Below are 16,307 nucleotides of genomic sequence, written 5' to 3'. Positions count from 1 at the left end.
AACCTACCCTTGGGTCATTGGGGGTATTTGGCAAAGCAGACATCCTTAGGGTAAGGGTGTTGTGTGAACTCAGCTGTTCTCTGTTTCCCAGCTTCTCCACCCTGAAGAAACGAGAGGAGGTGCCCACTGTAATTCCTGCCTTCTGTTTCTGGGGGAGTTCAGCCTTGGTTTTCTTATCCATCCATCTCCTTCAGGGGTGAAATTCAGCAGGTTCTCATCAGTTCTGGAGAACCAGTAGTGGAAATTTTGAGTAGTTTGGAGAACCGGCAAATGCCACCTCTGGCTGGCCCCGCCCCCATCTATTCTCTGCCTCCCAAGTCCAGCTGATCAGGAGGGAATGGGGATTTTGCAGTAACCTTCCCCTGCTACGCCCATCAAGCCACACCCATAGAACCAGTAATAAAAAAAATTGAATTTCACCATTGATCTCCCTCCATCGTTTCTCTCCACATCGGGGCTGTGGAGCAGAGGTCTCCAACCAGAGGTGGGTTGCTCCTGGATCGGCTGAACCAGTAGTAGCGGCGGCGGGAGGCTCTGCCCACCCTCCCGGATGCTTTTGCACATGCGGGAGAGTGCACAGAGGAGCACCCCCGAACTGGTAGTAAAAAATTGGCAACCCACCTCTGTCTCCAACCTTGGCAACTTTAAGACTTGTGGACTTCAACTTCTGGCTGAGGAATTTTGGAAGTTGAAGTCTTAAAGTTGTCAAGGTTGGAGAGCCCTACTCTAGGGCTGTCTGGGAGAAGAGAGAGTCAAAAAAAGCAAGATGGCCACCACCATAGAGTTGAAGGACCTCCTCCTGCCTTGTCGAGGATGCTATGTCGACTTGCTTCACCAGCCTTGGTTTCCTCCTGCCATGGCCAATGGGTAGGCAATGCCTCGTTGCAATGGGTGGACTCTACTGGCTCCCCTTCTCACTTCCTCTCTCTCAGTCCATGGGGCTACCCCCAAGGCTGCCCCACCTCATACCCAAGAAGTGTCCCAGGGTCAGGTTTGTGCAGGAGGAAGTGTGCTTACCACACACTTAATGCCTGCTCTTGTGTTAGCTGGATGGGTGTGATGATTACATCCCATGGTCTGTGCAAGAGAGAGATATCTGGGCTCTCAGATGTGCCTTTGTTAGTGGTCAAGGACTCTGTTTGAGATCAAAACTGGAAAATCAGCTCATCTCAGTCTGTCATTCTGACAGCCCTGTCCCTGCCCTGCAGGAGCCCATCCAAGCATCCAGGCATACATCACACACCCTGCCTTCCTCCACTGATTGATCAAGACCCCAAAATGGCAGGCCTGGCACTGCCCCTTGGAGGGCAGGTCGGAGAGGGAGGGAAGGGGAGCAAGTGGATGACACAAAGGAGGCACAGGAGAGGGTGGCTTAGCTGGGGCACAAGCGAAGGAGCCGTTTCTGAAGAGCATCCGGCAAACAGGTGAGTTCAGTTTTCCGGTCAGAGAAGCGAGGCCAGGTAAGAGAGGAGAAGTGGGGGAGTCCCCCCCCCCCGGCAGTAAAAGGTTGGTTTCTCCCCAGACTTTCCTGCCTGTGCTCTTCTCTGCCCAGACTGGAGAGCAACGGGCGGGATGGGATGGGTGGGTGAGGGAAGCAGGGCCTCTGCCGGACCCTCCCAGGTCATCTCTTGGCTTCTTCGCCACTCTCCTGGGCATCTGGCAGGCCCTGGGCTGGCTCCGTCCTGGGCTGCACTGTCTGCACCGTCTCCTCCAAGCTGCTGCTCGGGAAGACCACATAGCGGGCTCGGGTTTCCTGTGTCGGGGAGTCCCGCAGGTTCTCTTTGCTGTGCCAGATGCCGTAGCTGAAGTACACCAGCAGGCCTGCAAGGACAACCAAAAAGAGCCAGATCAGATCCCATCCCGACCCCAGGAAGGAGCTCCAAGGGACTGCATCCCCGGGTCTGGGCAGCCTAGTAGAAAGCAGCTTCAAGGCACCCCATGGAAGCTGCTGGAGCCCCCTTCAACCTCACCTTGCAGGGGAAGCTTTCCTGCCTAGCCCATAATTTTACTGAGATTCTTTCTTATCAAAACAAGCACTCCAGAATTATCTCATGGGGTGGACCTCGAGTGCAGGTAGTCCTTGACTTACAACAATCCGTTTAGTGACCATTCGAATTTACAATGGCACTGAAAAATGACCATTTTTCACACCTATGACCGTTGTCGCATCATGATTTACATTCGGGGGCTTGACAGCTTGTTCATCTTTATGTCCCTTGATCATATTTTGCGATCTTCGGACAAGCAAAGTCACTGGGGAAACCAGATTCACTTAACAGCCGTTACTAATTGAACCACTGCAGCGATTCGCTTAACAAGCACGGCAAGAAAAGTCGTAAAACTGGGGCAAAACTTCTCTAATAAATTTCTCACTTAGCAACGTAAATCCTGGGCTCAGTTATGGTCGTAAATCAAGGACTACCTGTGCTGAAAATGCTCCAAGCTTTTGGAGGTTTCATATAGAGGGTGGCCCTCCTGTGGCAGGAGGCTGGTGCCCCAAATGATCAAGAGGAAAGGGGTCCGAGTCTGAAGACCAATATGCACAACCTTCCCGGCAAGTAATTGCTTCAAATAGCAACAGCGCTTAGACTTCTATACGGCTTCACAGTGCTTTACAGCCCTCTAAGAGGTTTGCAGAGTCAGCCTCTTGCCCCCAACAATCTGGGACCTAATTTTACCGACCTCAGAAGGATGGAAGGCTGAATCAACCTTGAGCCGGTGAGAATCGAACTGCCAGATTGAAGGCAGCTGGCAGTCAGCAGAAGTTGCCTGCAGTACTGCACTCCCATCACTGTGTCACCATGGCAAATAGATATTTCCAGGGACGTTAAACCAGCTTCAATATATTGCAAGGAATTCTATTCTCTTTTTAAAATGCTTCACATTTTTTAACGGTTCAGTAATATGGTTTTTGGGCAGGTTCCAAAGACGGACAGCTCCTCGCTTGCTTTCTCTCAAAACGGCCAACCTGCCCATTCTTGGAGATGGTTGAGTTGAATAAGAGATTGAACCCACGTTCAGGGGCATCTGAGGGAGGTGTGTGTCAAAAAACTCAAGATGGCAGTCAGGACTGGGTGACCAGGCCCTGCCTTTCTAATGTGGCTTCTACAGGAAGTCCTCAATTTACAATGGTTCACTTAGTGACTGCTTGGCAACTAACTCAGACTCATGACCATCACTGTGTCCCAGGGTCACGTGATCCCCTTTTGTGACCATCTGTCAAGCAAAGTCAACAGGGAAGCCTGATTCACTTAACAACCAGGTGTCAACCCATAAAGCATTGGCCTGTCTGTTATCAAGTTGCCATGGTCAGGAAAGGGGATGGGGGGAGCGTATTCCGCGCATACCTTCGGCTAGAGTCGGATCTCAGATTACTACAGCAGACTTGTTAGGTGTGCATCTCATTGGAGAATGTCATTTATGACACAGACAGAGGGGAGGGAAGAAACGGGCAAAGTTCGGCCATAATTTAAATGAGGTTAGATCTGACTGCAATGGGGTATTACCAAAATGGTGTTCCTAATAAATGACTGGTTTTCTTTTGAAACTTGGCTTGAGGCTCATGAATTAATTAGGGCATCTTTCGGAAACCTGACACCGGGTTACTAACTTAACAATTTCAGTGATTCACTTAACAACCGTGACGAGAAAGGTTGTAAAAATGGGGCAAAACTCAACAAATTTCTCACTTAACAAGATAAATTTTGGGACCCATTGTGGTCGTAAGTGGAGGACTACCTGTATTATATGGTCTGTATTATGACTGCCCCTTAAGCTTTCTGACCTCCTTGCCATTTTTTTTGCCTGGCCTTGCTTTGGATGCGACTCCCATCCCATCCTCATCCCAGGTTTGCTAACCTTCCTGTGTTTCTTCCAACCCCCAATTCCAGGTGCGCCTTTTTGCAGTCCTCTTAAAACTTACCTGCCACCAACCAGATGGAGAAACGCAGCCAGGTCATGTAGCTGAGCTTCAGCATGAGGAAGAGGTTGATGAAAATACTCAGGGCAGGTGTCAGCGGTACCAGAGGAAGCTGGAAAGGAAGGAGGGCAGGGAACATAGAATCCTAAGACTCGAAGGAACCTTGAGGTCTTCTAGTCAACCCCACCTGCCCCATGCAGGAGTTCTTACTCCTTTACAGACCAATGGTGGTCCAATGTTTTCTTAGAATCCTCCAGTCATTGAGCACCCAAGAACCTCTGGAGATAAGACGTCCCATTGATTCATTGTTCTCACTGTTAGGAAATTTCTCTATATCTCTATGACAGCTATCATGACACACCTAATTCTTCCCTTTGTTAGGCTAGACATACCTAGTACCGGATCTAATCTGGGTCGGTCGCCAGAACCAGAATTTTTTTCTTCTGAGCTTTTGCATTCATGCTGGAGCCCATCCTCAGGAAACTTCTCTGTGCGCATGTAGAAGTTTTCCAAAAATTGATTCCAGCACAAGTCCAAAAGTTTGGATGAGAAACCTCTGGTGCCGGCCATCCTGCAACATTATCCTGGGACATGTATATTCTCCTTCATTCATGATACTTAGTACCCTTAGCCGTTCATCCTATGGTTTATCCTTCAGATACCTTATTTGTTGCTCTTCTGTTCTGACCTGGCTCCCCAAACACGACAAACCATCTGTAGTTAAATAAATGTTCCTTTTATTAGGAATGCCAGCAGCCCCGGCAAAAGATTTCTCTCTCACCGCAGGCTAACAAGTTCGATGGCAGGGAAATGAATAGCTGTCTACCACATCTATTCATCTCCGCCCCCTGCCTTTGATCCCCAGAGTTAGGGTGGAGCTTTGCTAGCAGCGGTGGTTCTTCTGTCTCAAAGACCAGCCCATATATTTCCACTGTTCTCCTCTGCCTTCTGCACATCTGTGCATCTGGCACTGTACCCAGCTGATCCTTCTCTTCCTCATTAGCCACCTCCAGACCTGGGGGTTGCTGACTCTCCATCTGAGGGCTGAACAGTCCAGGCTCCTCCTCCTCCTCCCTCTCCCCTCCCACTCCCTCTCTCTCAGCTCCATTCCTTCTTCCCCCTCGAAGCTCTCAGGTTGCCTTGCTGCTGACCCTGACTCCCACACCTCCTCCTACTCATCTGATTCGGCTGCTGGAGGGGCCGGTGGCCGACAACATCTTCTCTACACTCTTTCTAGGGCCTCAGGGTCTGTTTTGCATTGTGCTGATCAGAACTGAATGCAGCGTCCCAAGCATAGTCTTACCAGTGCAGCATAAAATGTTAACTTCACATCATCTCTGAAGCTCGCTATCTATTGACCAGTCTAGGACTGCATTGGCTCTTTTGGCAGCCGCAACACACTGCTGGCAGAGAACCAGAAGGCTGGTTAGGGCTGCCTGGGAGGCTCCCAACAGATGTGCAAAAGGGTTTTGATGCCTGAAGGGGTCTTGGCACAAGATTTGGCCCATCATGGTTTGACAAACAATGAGGTTGCCAGGTCTGCAGCCATCTTTACTTTTGGATCTTTGGCCTGCCACACTTTCTATTACTCTACTATGCATTTTCTATTGTGGGAAAATGGGAGGGGGGCTTGTAAAGAGTTAGATGACATGTAGCCATAACAAAATTCTTTCTAGGAAGACAAGGTCATCCTTTGTCTTTGCACCTCTACACCTCACTGGAACTGGGTGGGTGGAATTGCCAGCATGGCAGTGGAAGATTGAACCATGTGATGGACTTGTGGGTATGGGGGCAGGATCTTGAACTTTCAACTAGGTGGGGAAAACCGGGAAGCTTTCAGATTCGGGTTTTCCCAGATGTGCCAACATGGCTTTCTTCATAAATTGGAACTTTGGGGAATCTTTTGCCTTGCACTCCGATTTAATTTTGGATGCTAATTGGAACCCTGAGACAGGTTTTGTCTCCCGAAAGAGATAAAAACCTTATTTACAGAAAGCAGCAGCCGGGAACTCCAAAGGAAGTGATGAAAGGCCTAAACTGAAGCTGCACTTTGGATACAGTGTTCGCACAACATGCTCTCCTAAAGTTAAACCATGTTACTCATTTTGATGGAGAAAACCTATGTAGTCACTGAACGATTTGGTAGCACTTAATCAACCGTGGCTCAATACAAAGTTAGAACCAACCCATAAGGCCTGGGGCATCATCAGCCAGGAAACTCTCCCAATCTCTGGTGGCTGGACTGAAGGACTTGTGCCCCAACCCTGCCAGGCAACCACAGCCCAATTTGAAAACAGATTTCCATGCAGAGGTTCAACTTGGTCAGCCTTAAGGGCAGCCTTCTCTGGCCCAGCTGTGTTTGGGGAAGATGATGCATTTTCCTTACCCTCCCAGTTCACACCCACCTCCTCTTGCATCAGAGCACGGCAACTGCCGAGCCCGCCTGCCTCACCTGGAAGGTCTGGGAGGTTGGCTTCTGCTCATGGACACCAATGAGGACAAGGCTGCCCGTGAAAGCCAGGCTGGAGAGCAGGATGAGCAAGGCGTAACTCCAGGTGGGCAGGTGCAGCTGTGTCTTTCCAAAGACCAGGATGGATGCCAAGCAGAGGGCCGACACCATGAGGACAACCACGGCCACGGTGACCACTTCACCAGGGTAGAAATCACTGAGGAACTCCAAGTAGGGTTCGAAGGCTGCCTTCAGCTGCCCTGGTTCACGCACCCTGCCCGCTTTCTCTTTGCCCACCAGCTGCAGCTTATCTGAGAAAGACTCGTATTCTTTGGGTTCGGCAGCGCCCGCAGGCTCAGCCGTTGCTTGGATGGCCTCGCTCCTCCCGGCGGCCTCCTGAGCTTCCGTCTTGCCTTGCTGGAAGCGCAGGATGATCACGCTGGCTGCGACAAAGGTGTAGGCCAGGAGTGTGCCAATGGAGAGGAACTGGACCAGGGCCTCCAGGTCAAAGATGAGCGAGAGGACAGACATGAGGAAGCCGAACACCACGATAGCCACCACGGGCACCTTCGTGCGGGGGTGAACGCGGGCAAACACCTGGAAAAAGAGACCGTCCTCGGCCATGGCGTAGACAATCCGAGGCAGGGAGAAGAGGTTGCTGAGGAGAACGGTGTTCATGGCTGAGGAGGAGAGACACATTGGTGGTCACAGTGGGCCCCTGAGACGATTGGGGAGTGTTGCAGAAGGTGTTGATGGTGCTTGCAGGGAATGGGACAACTCACCATGGCCAACTCGCTGCAGCCAACTCACCGCGAGACAACTGGTTGAAGGACAATTTAACAATTCTATTTAATTGTTTAAAGTGAATAAAAGTCATTTTAATTTTTGCCATTGGAGTGGTGCGGTGGCCTAGAGGTGGGGCTCTTGCCTCACAATCAGGAGGCTGTGGGTTCAATCCTCGGTAGAGGCAGATATTTCTCTTTCTGGGCACGATGGGAATATATCTACTGAACAAAACTCTGCATCAGCAACAAGGAGGGCATCTGGCCACTAAACACTGCTCCATTCAGTTGCCCCTCCTCCACCCCAATGAAGGGATTATGGGGTTGTTAAAAGGAGATGATGATGATTTTAATTTTTGCCATTTACATTTCATTCTGTCATTTCTTTAATGACTCTATTCCACCATTTCTTTGATATTAGTGTAACTCTTGTCCTGCAGTGTGTTGGCCATAGCAAATTGGCCATGATGAATTGTCATAGACCCATGCCTGCCAGTCAGCTCCTTTTCTGCAGAAGACCAGCCTCTAGGCCAGTGAGTCTTGCTGCAGCTGTCTTGTTGAGGGCGGGGAGCACCCTCCTTCTACACCATTGGACACTAGAAGGATAGCAGGAGAAAACAAAGCTAGGAAAGCTAGCACAAAAGAAGACACATTCCCCACAAACACACCAAGGGTGGACCTGACCAGAGACTAATCCAGGCAGTACTCTGGGTTCTTCAGTGGCCACCCAAGAGTTCTCACAAGCTGTGGAAGCAAGGAGGGATGGCTTCTCCCTGCCAGCCAAGATTGTTGTTGATGCTTTAGGAGGACCAAGCAGCAATCAAAATGAAGAGCAGATGAGACCAGGATCCCTTAGGGATTTTTGTCTCACTCCTCTTGCCCACCAAATATACTTTGGAGGTCTTCTAGTTCAACCTCCTGCTCAGGCAGGAGACCCTATACCTCCCACCTACACCTCCCACACTGTCATGGCTGCCTCTTTCCTATCCAAGCTTCATGAGCTGGGAGCTGGACATTAGCAACAGAGAGAAAGGGTCAACCCTGAAGCTGACCTGACCGAAGCCATTTTGAAGCTTCAGTGTTGCCACACTGGAGCAAGGGATAGGGAGGGGAGAGATAGCTGGGGATTTGTAGCCAAAACAAAACACTTTCTCCTGAGAACCAAGGACATTCCCACAGGGAGAGAGAGAGGAGGCATGTTGACACCAGGGAACCAGATGGCACCTTGATTAGACCATGTGACTGATTGTTTGGGAAAAGGGGGAAACTTTTACTTTTAATTAGATGAAAACCGCGGAAACCTTCAGAGTCGGTTTTCACCAGAATTGTGCCAATATGATACATCCAAATAAGCTATTCTTTGAGGAATCTACCTGCCTCGAAGTTTTGTCTGCTATGGGTGTATTACTTGGAACCCTGACTGAAAGTTTGGACTATAAGGAACAAGAAGGGTTGGGGAATGAAGCCCAGTTGAGCCTTGTCAACTATCCAGCCAGCCAAGATCAACTATCAATCTGTAGGGCTGGGAACTGAGAACCTGTTTCCTGAAAAATAGACAAGCACCTGATTGGACATTTGCAAATATCTGGGGAAAGGGGAGCGGGTTTGAGAGGAACGTTTTGTATTGTTTGCACAAGAACATCTCAGATTCAGCTTCACTTCTTCTGTAACCACTTAAGCTTCAGTAAAGTATACTCTTGGCAAGGACAGATGGTTGGAAGTCTTTCTTTGCCAGATGACTGAGTGGGACAGTTGACACACGTTCTACTTCCTTTTTTACTCCCGGATGCCCCAATCTCCAAGCAGGGTAATTCTGAATGCAACTTGGCAAAGAGGGACAGAAATATCTTTTCATGCAAGCATAAAATCCTTGCTAGTCTCTACTGTTTTCTGTAATTTTCAAGTGGCCTAGCATGCAGGCACATTCTCTAAACTGGTGCCTTTATGTTACGTTTAATCACGGTTCCCAACCTACTCATTTAGGATTAGGCATAGTTATTTTAGGATGAGGCGTAGTTATATTGCATCTTTGCACAACCTCTTGTGTGGGCTGACTGTCCCAGGCCATGCTCAGTTCTAGGAGCTGGCCATGTCCTAGTCTCTCCTACCAACCTGGGTCCTGTGCCAGCCCATATAAAGGAGTCCACTTTGGTAAGACTACATTAGGAGAAAGGCTAGAGAAAAGGGAAGGAGCAGAAATGGCACCCAGAGTGCCAGCCAGACTGTATCTGTGACCCAGACATAAAAGAACTTACCAGGGGTGAAATCCTCCCGGTTTGGCTGAACCGGCAGGGACGATTGGCATCAGTTCTCCAAACCAGTGGCAAAAATCCCTGGTTGCCCTGCCCATGCCTGCCTGGTCACCCTGTTGCCACTCACCTCTTCTGGCTGCTCGACCCACCCACCCGATCCGAACGTTTCTCCCTCCATTCACAGCAGAGCTGCTGCAGCCTGTCTCTTTAAGGTAGACCCAGGGAGAGAGGGGGCTGGGGGGGAAACATAAAGGGAGCAGCAGCTCTGCTGTGAATGGACTCATACACACATGCCCACAGAATCGGTACTAAAAAAAAATGACTTTCACCACTGGAACTTACCACAAATGGAACCAATGGCCACAATGAAACCTGCCCAGGAATAGCCCCTCTTGTAGAAGGCGTCGGCCAAGGCTGAATCAGGGTCCAGCGAATGCCAGGGCACCATCAGCGTTAACACCATGGACACAAGGATATATGCTCCGGTGGCAAGGCTCAGTGAGATGGCGATGGCCCTTGGAATGGCCTTTTCCGGGTTCCGGGCCTCCTCGCTGGATGTGGCAATAACATCAAAGCCCACAAAGGCATAGAAGCACGTGGCTGAGCCGGCCATGATGCCAGAGATGCCATAAGGGGCAAATCCTCCCTCACTGGCACTCCAGTTCTGGGCCTTGGCCAGGATGAACCCCATGACCAGGATGAAGAGAATGACGCCCATGCTGATGGCCGAGAAGACGTGGTTGAGCCAAGAGGAGAAGCGGGCACCAAAGGAAATGAAGGCCGTGGCAATGAGCACAATGCCAGATGCCAAGAAGTCTGGATAATGGGCCAAGAAGGGTATGTGCCAAGTGCCAGCATGGGCTTCCGTGAAGTTCTTGATCCTGTGGTCAAAAATGGAATCCAGGTAGCCACTCCAGGCTCTGGCCACTGCTGCCCCACCAATCATGTACTCCAGAATGACATTCCAGCCGATGAGGAAGGCCCAGATCTCACCCACTGAGACATAGGTGAACATGTACGCAGAGCCCGTCTTGGGCACCTGGGCACCAAACTCCGCATAGCAGAGGGCAGCCAGCAGAGAGGCGATGCCCGCAATGATGAAGGACACCACGATGGCCGGTCCAGCTGTCTCTTTAGCAATAGTGCCGGTCAGCACATAGAGGCCAGAGCCCACCATCCCGCCAATGCCCAGCAGTGTCAAGTCGACTGTGCTCAAGCAACGGTTGAAGGAGGTCTCCATGAGGTCATCTTGCAGAGTCTTCACCCGGTTGAGCTTTTGGCAAAAGCGGGCCAGGTCTCCGGAACGAAGCCGCCTGGTTGCCATCTTGGACAAGAGGGCCCTTTCCTCCTTCACCCACCAAGAGTCAGAGGAGCCAAAGGTATTCTCCTGGCCCAAACAGGAGAAAGAAATTTGGTCAAAGCAGGATCGGGAAGAGGTGAAATCCCTGCTAGAGGCAAAAATAATAAGCCCAAGAAGGAGAAAAAAAGCAAAGTTCACCCCTTCCCCAGTATTCCTCTGGGCATGAAGCAGAGCATGCGCAGAACATTAAAAACAGACAAAAAAACCTTGCCAACAAAGTCAGCAGCGACCGGGGAACCAATTTGGGGCATGGCCAGCCTGGGTCACTGTCGGTTCTACGACCCAGACCAACAAACCACTACCAGTTCGCCCAAACCGGTGTGACCCGGTAGCAATCTACTTCTGATATGAAGCAGGCAAATGAAGTGTGGCTGTGAGCGTCTGAGCGTCCCAGTGAGGTTCTTTAAATCAGGGGTCTCCTTTTTTTGGTCAGGTTTTTTTTTATTTTTATATTGCTTATACCAGTGTTTTTCAACCTTGGCAACTTGAAGATGTCTGGACTTCAACTCCCAGAATTCCCCAGCCAGCATTTGCATCTTCAAGTTGCCAAGGTTGAGAAACACTGGCTTATACATATCAACGTATATCAATGGGGTAATACCTGGGTATCATACATTTCAATAAAAATAAACATAGCATTATTACTCACAATCATTACATTTCATTTTCATTATTTCATATTATTTGTACATATCCTTTACCGCCATCCCTCAACTCTAACCCTTCTTCTTACTCTTTCATATATCTTAACATCTCTATCTCTATACCTGTCTGTCTGCCTGTCCGTCTATATATTATAGTTTGCCCCTTATTGCTGTTTCTATTTTATCTTTTTTTTCCTTTCCTGTCACTATAACATTCAAAGATGGGATAATAACAAATATATTATTTCATTATCTAATCACTGTATTGTTTAATTCTAATCTTTCACTATCAACCATAGTTTTATACTTCTATCACTATCGCACTACATACAAATCAGTTATCCAACATATGCAGTATAATTCTAATATCCATACACATTATTAAAATACTTTCATGGCCTATTTTTTACTTTACATTCTCTTTCTTCTCCTTTTATCCCACATCTTTTGCCTGCATCCAAATTTTTAATCTTTCTTTTTGGGGGGTGGGGGTTGCCTTCCATACACTTCTTTTAAATCTTTTAAGTCTTTCATTTAGCAAAGCTGGCTGAGGAACTCTGGAAGTTGAAATCGACAAGTCTTAAAGTTGCCAAGGTTGGAGACCCCTGCTCTTAATAGCTGCTGCTCCATCTGTCCTGTAAGTGCCAAGGAGACAATGGCAGCACCTGTCACTGGAAACAGGCTGGAAACACAGGTATTCTTCCGCCAGGCTTGGTGCTGCTAGAGAGCCTGGATCAACACCCCTTTCAGGAGGCAGAAAATCTATCCTTCCAAGGGGGACCCTTTCTGGAGAGTTAGCAATGTTCTCTCTCCCTCCTTCTCCTCTTCCCAGATGGCTTCCTGGAACAAGGGTGGTCAGGATCCAGCCCCTGAGCCTTGATTTTGACACCCCTGCTCTAGAGTGACTGTGTCTGAGTCACTGACGGCCGTGTCTTGCAAAGACTGGGAAGGGGTGCAAATTTGGGACCTTCCTGTCCCATCCTTGTCTCTTGATCTGGTGGATGGGCAGAGATAACAATTCCAGAATATTCTGTACTGCGAGTCCATCTGTCATGCCTGCAAGCCATCTTTTCTTTTTGGACTTCAGGCCTGCCACACTTTGGGAAAATGGGAAGGGGAATTATGCGGAGTTGGGTGCTATGTAGCCATAACAACATTCTTATTAGAAATCCAAGGTTGTCTTTGTCTTTGCACCTGGCTGGAACTGGATGAGAGGAATCTGTCTTTGTGGCAGTGGAAGATTGGACCATGGGATGGGCTGGTGGGTGTGGGGGCAAGATCTTGAACTTTCAACTGGGTGGGAAAACCTGGAAGCTTTCAGATTTGGGTTTTCTGAAACGTGCCAACGTGTCTCTCTTAATAAATTGGAACTTTGAGCAATACTTTGCCTCGGACTCTGATTTACTTTTGGATGCCATTTGGAATCCTGACACCATCCTTGGCAGCTATTGCGAAGGAGGATTCAGACATACAAGTAGCTCTTGACTTACAACCAATTATTTAGTGACTGTTTGAAGCTCAATGGCACTCTAAAAAAATGACTTAGCTTGGGCTCTCACCCTCACAACTCCACAATCATGGGACCACAATTTGGGTGCTTGGCAACTGACATGTACTCGTGACAGTTGAACTGTCATGTGACAACCATTTGCAACCTTTCCAACTAGCTTCCAAGAAGCAAAGTCAAAGGGGGAAGAAGCCACATTCGCTTAATGACCACGTGTTTCATATAACATCTGCAATGATTTGCTTGACAACTGGGGCAAAAAAGGTCATTGTTTCGGGCATGATTCGCTTAATAACTGCCTTGCTTAACAATAGACATTTTGGTTCCAGTTGTGATCATAAGATGAGGACGGGAACAGGAGAGAATGGCCAGGAGACAGGGAAACTAAGTTGGAAAAGTGCTGGGACTCAGTCTTTAAGGAAGGCATCTAAAGCTGGCTGGGGAATTCTGGGAGTTGAAGTCTGCCAGGCTTAAAGTGGCCCAGGTTGGAGACCCCTGATCTAAAGGGTGATGGGGCTGCTCACATGGAAACAGGTAAAGACTTCTCCTCTTCTGCTCCAGAGGGCAGATTGTGGAATTGTGGATGTCAGTGCCAGAACGATTTGGGAAACCAACCCCCCAACCCAACTACCCAACCCAACCCAACCCAACCACCCAACCCAACCCAACCCAACCCCCGAACCCAACCCCCCCAACCCCCCCTCACTCCACCCAACCCAACCCAACCCAATTCAACTACCCAACCCAACCCAAATAACTGAGCAGGGCTTCTGAGCCGGTGCAGTCTTTAAATGGCCCGTCTGGAACTCCTGGATGCAGCTGCACCTTTGCCAGGTATGGCTTGGCTGTCCTTCTGCACTGCCTTTGGTCCCAGAAAAAGAGACCCCTGCTGTAAGAGGTACCGGCTGGGATGGGCGCCTCTTGCCCATCAAAGCCCCAGGTACATATAATCCTTGACTTACGTCCACAATTGAACCCCAAGTTTCTGTTGTTAGGTGAGTTTCGCCCCGTTTTACAATCCTTGCCACCATTGTTAAGTGAATGACTGCAGTTGGGTAACCCAGATGTTAAGTGAATCCAGCTCCCCCATGGACTTTGCTTGTCTGAAGGTTAAAATCACATGAACTTGGGACCTGGCAACGATCATAAATACGAATCACTCACCAAGCACCTGAATTTTGATCACCTGATCCTGGGGAGGCTGAAAAGGTTGGAACTGGAACAGTCCCAAGGCATAATTTTCAGGGCCCTTGAAACTTGGAGCGGTCGCTACGCGAACCGTTGTAAGTCAAGGACTCCCTGTATTGCAGAGCCCCGGTATTGGGATCAGCTACCCAGAGACAGGCCAGCTCCCGGGTCTCAGCTGCACAAGGATCTGGCTGGGATGATCTGACTAGGTGGCTCAGTGGCTAAGACACTGAGCTTGTTGATGGCAGTTTGCCGGTTCGAATCCCTAGTGCAGGTGTCCTGGGTCAGCAGGGGGTTGGACTAGATGACCTCCAACGTCCCTTCCAACTCTGTTACTGTTTAGATGTTTGGGATCCCCGGGTGAGTAGCAGGTGGGACCCTCGGATCTCGAGGACTCCCCCCACCCCAGATCTTATTGAAAAGAGGCCTGCTGGGTCCTGTGGGTCAGCCGGGGCCCTTCTGCCCCCCTATGCGCCTCCCAGCCCTTGGGAAGCGAACTGGCCAGGGGGGGGGGCTGGCGGGGGAGCGCCTCTCCATCCTTCTTGCACCCACCTGCGCTCCTGCCGCCAAAGCCCCTGGACAGCTCCGGGCGCCTGGAAACGGAGCGAGCGGGGTCCGCCATGCAGCCGCCACCCCGCCAGGGAGGGGAGCTCCAGGCCCAGTCCGTCCCCCGTCCCCCCCGCGGGCCGCGCCCGGCTGCCGCCTTACCTGTCCAGCGCCGCTGGCAGCTCCACGCCCGCCGTCCGCCGCCGCTACTGCGTCACCGCCTTGCGAGGATCCGGCCGGGGAGGAGGAGGAGGCGGCGGAGGCCGCGGGCGCAGCAGATGCCCGGGGAGGCGGCTCCTTCCCTGCCGGCCGCCGCCCCTCCCAGCAGGTAGCGGGTGGAGGGCGGTTAGGGAGCCACTAAGCCGCGGCTTCTCCAATGGGGGCCCGTAGAGCAGCCGGCCGGGAGGGAGCCACGCAACAGGCTGAGTCCCGCCGAGGCCCCCGCTAAGGCGGCCTTCCCGGGAGGAGGGCGCCGCTGGCCACGCCCGAAGCGCCACGGCAGGTGCTCCGGTCCAAGCGGGCGGCCTGGAGCAAACCACGGTTAGCGGGGCGGGTTCCCATGCAAGCAAGCGGCGTGACTGAGAGACCCTCCGGCTGAACGGGGCATTTCTCATTTGGGCAAGGGAGGAGTCGACCCAGCCTGTTTTGCCTCTCCAGGCATCGGATCGAGGCCCTTTCGGGGAGGGGAGAGGAGATTCCTCCCCAGAGGAAAAGGTTGGAAGCCCCTCCCCCCTGAGCTTCCTTCCTCCAGCGCATTTTACCTTTCTTTGCAAAAATTGTGCAGATTTCTAAGATCTCTGCTACAAAAGACTGCACAGGTAGTCTTTGTCCTATGACCAAAATTGAGCCCCACATTTATGTCGCTAAGTGAGACTTTTGTTCAGTGAGTTTTGCCCCATTGTTTGACTTTAATCACCACCGTTATTAAGTGAATCACTGCAACTGTGAAATTAGTACCCTGGTTGTTAAGTGAACCTGGCTTTGTGAAGTGAATCTCCCACTGATTTTCCTTGTCAGGAGGTCACCAAAAGGGAATCATATGACCTGCAACCGTCGTAAATATGAGTCAGTTGCCAAGTATCCGAATTTTGATCACGTGACCATGGGGATGATGGAACGGTCGTTAAGTGTGAAACATGGTCACGAGTCACTTTTTTCAGGGCTGCTGTAACTTCGGTCACTAAATGAACTGTTGTAATTTGAGGACTACCTGGATGATATTATTTTCCCCAGCATAGGATTATTTTATTAACTGTATTTTCTTGGTTGTTTCTGTTATTTTAGCCTATTTTTCTCTCCTTGTAAGGTACCTGAATAACTAATTTTAAATAAGCAGATAGAAATTGGATACAAAACTTACATGCTGCATTTTAACCATAGCAAATGTGCCAAGAGAACCTGTTTGGTGTCTCGATTAAGGAGAGAAACCAGTAGATCCAGTCCTGCATAGGGCACAGAGCCAGTTGGGTGACCTTGAGTCCCTCATTCTGTCCTTGGAAGGAGGCGGCAGGACAGATCTCTTCCGAAAATGTTACCAAGTAAATGGCAGTTGCAATTGCACCTCACTCAAGAGACACAGTAACATGCTAAGCAGGTTATTTTACTTTGTTCCAAAATAATTTACAGATTTATAGATTAACAGAGTTGGAAGATCGTCTAG

The 16,307-nt window shown here is 50.0% G+C and overlaps 1 protein-coding gene across 1 annotated transcript; it reads right to left on the bottom strand.

Annotated features, from left to right (window-relative positions):
* Positions 1–701: 701 nt before the first annotated feature.
* On the bottom strand, positions 702–15,066 carry SLC7A4 (solute carrier family 7 member 4). Its single transcript, XM_032229604.1, has 5 exons — positions 14,810–15,066; positions 9,745–10,789; positions 6,372–7,048; positions 3,923–4,031; positions 702–1,821 (listed from the first exon to the last, which is right to left on the bottom strand). The coding sequence occupies exons 2-5, from the start codon at positions 10,724–10,726 to the stop codon at positions 1,622–1,624; spliced, it is 1,968 nt and encodes a 655-aa protein (XP_032085495.1). The 5' UTR covers positions 10,727–10,789; positions 14,810–15,066; the 3' UTR covers positions 702–1,621.
* Positions 15,067–16,307: the final 1,241 nt, after the last annotated feature.

Source organism: Thamnophis elegans, chromosome 13 (assembly GCF_009769535.1).
Source record: "Thamnophis elegans isolate rThaEle1 chromosome 13, rThaEle1.pri, whole genome shotgun sequence".
In the NCBI taxonomy this organism is placed as follows: Eukaryota; Metazoa; Chordata; class Lepidosauria; order Squamata; family Colubridae; genus Thamnophis; species Thamnophis elegans.
This window is presented reverse-complemented; position numbering and strand designations above follow the sequence as displayed.

Coding starts and splice junctions, on each gene's coding strand:
- SLC7A4 (XM_032229604.1), bottom strand. CDS start 10,726: ATGGCAACCAGGCGGCTTCGTTCCGGAGACCTGGCCCGCTTTTGCCAA. Junction 7,049..9,744: donor GGCCATTGGTTCCATTTGTG/GTAAGTTCCAGT, acceptor TCTCCTCCTCAG/CCATGAACACCGTTCTCCTC. Junction 1,822..3,922: donor CTCCATCTGGTTGGTGGCAG/GTAAGTTTTAAG, acceptor TTGTCCTTGCAG/GCCTGCTGGTGTACTTCAGC.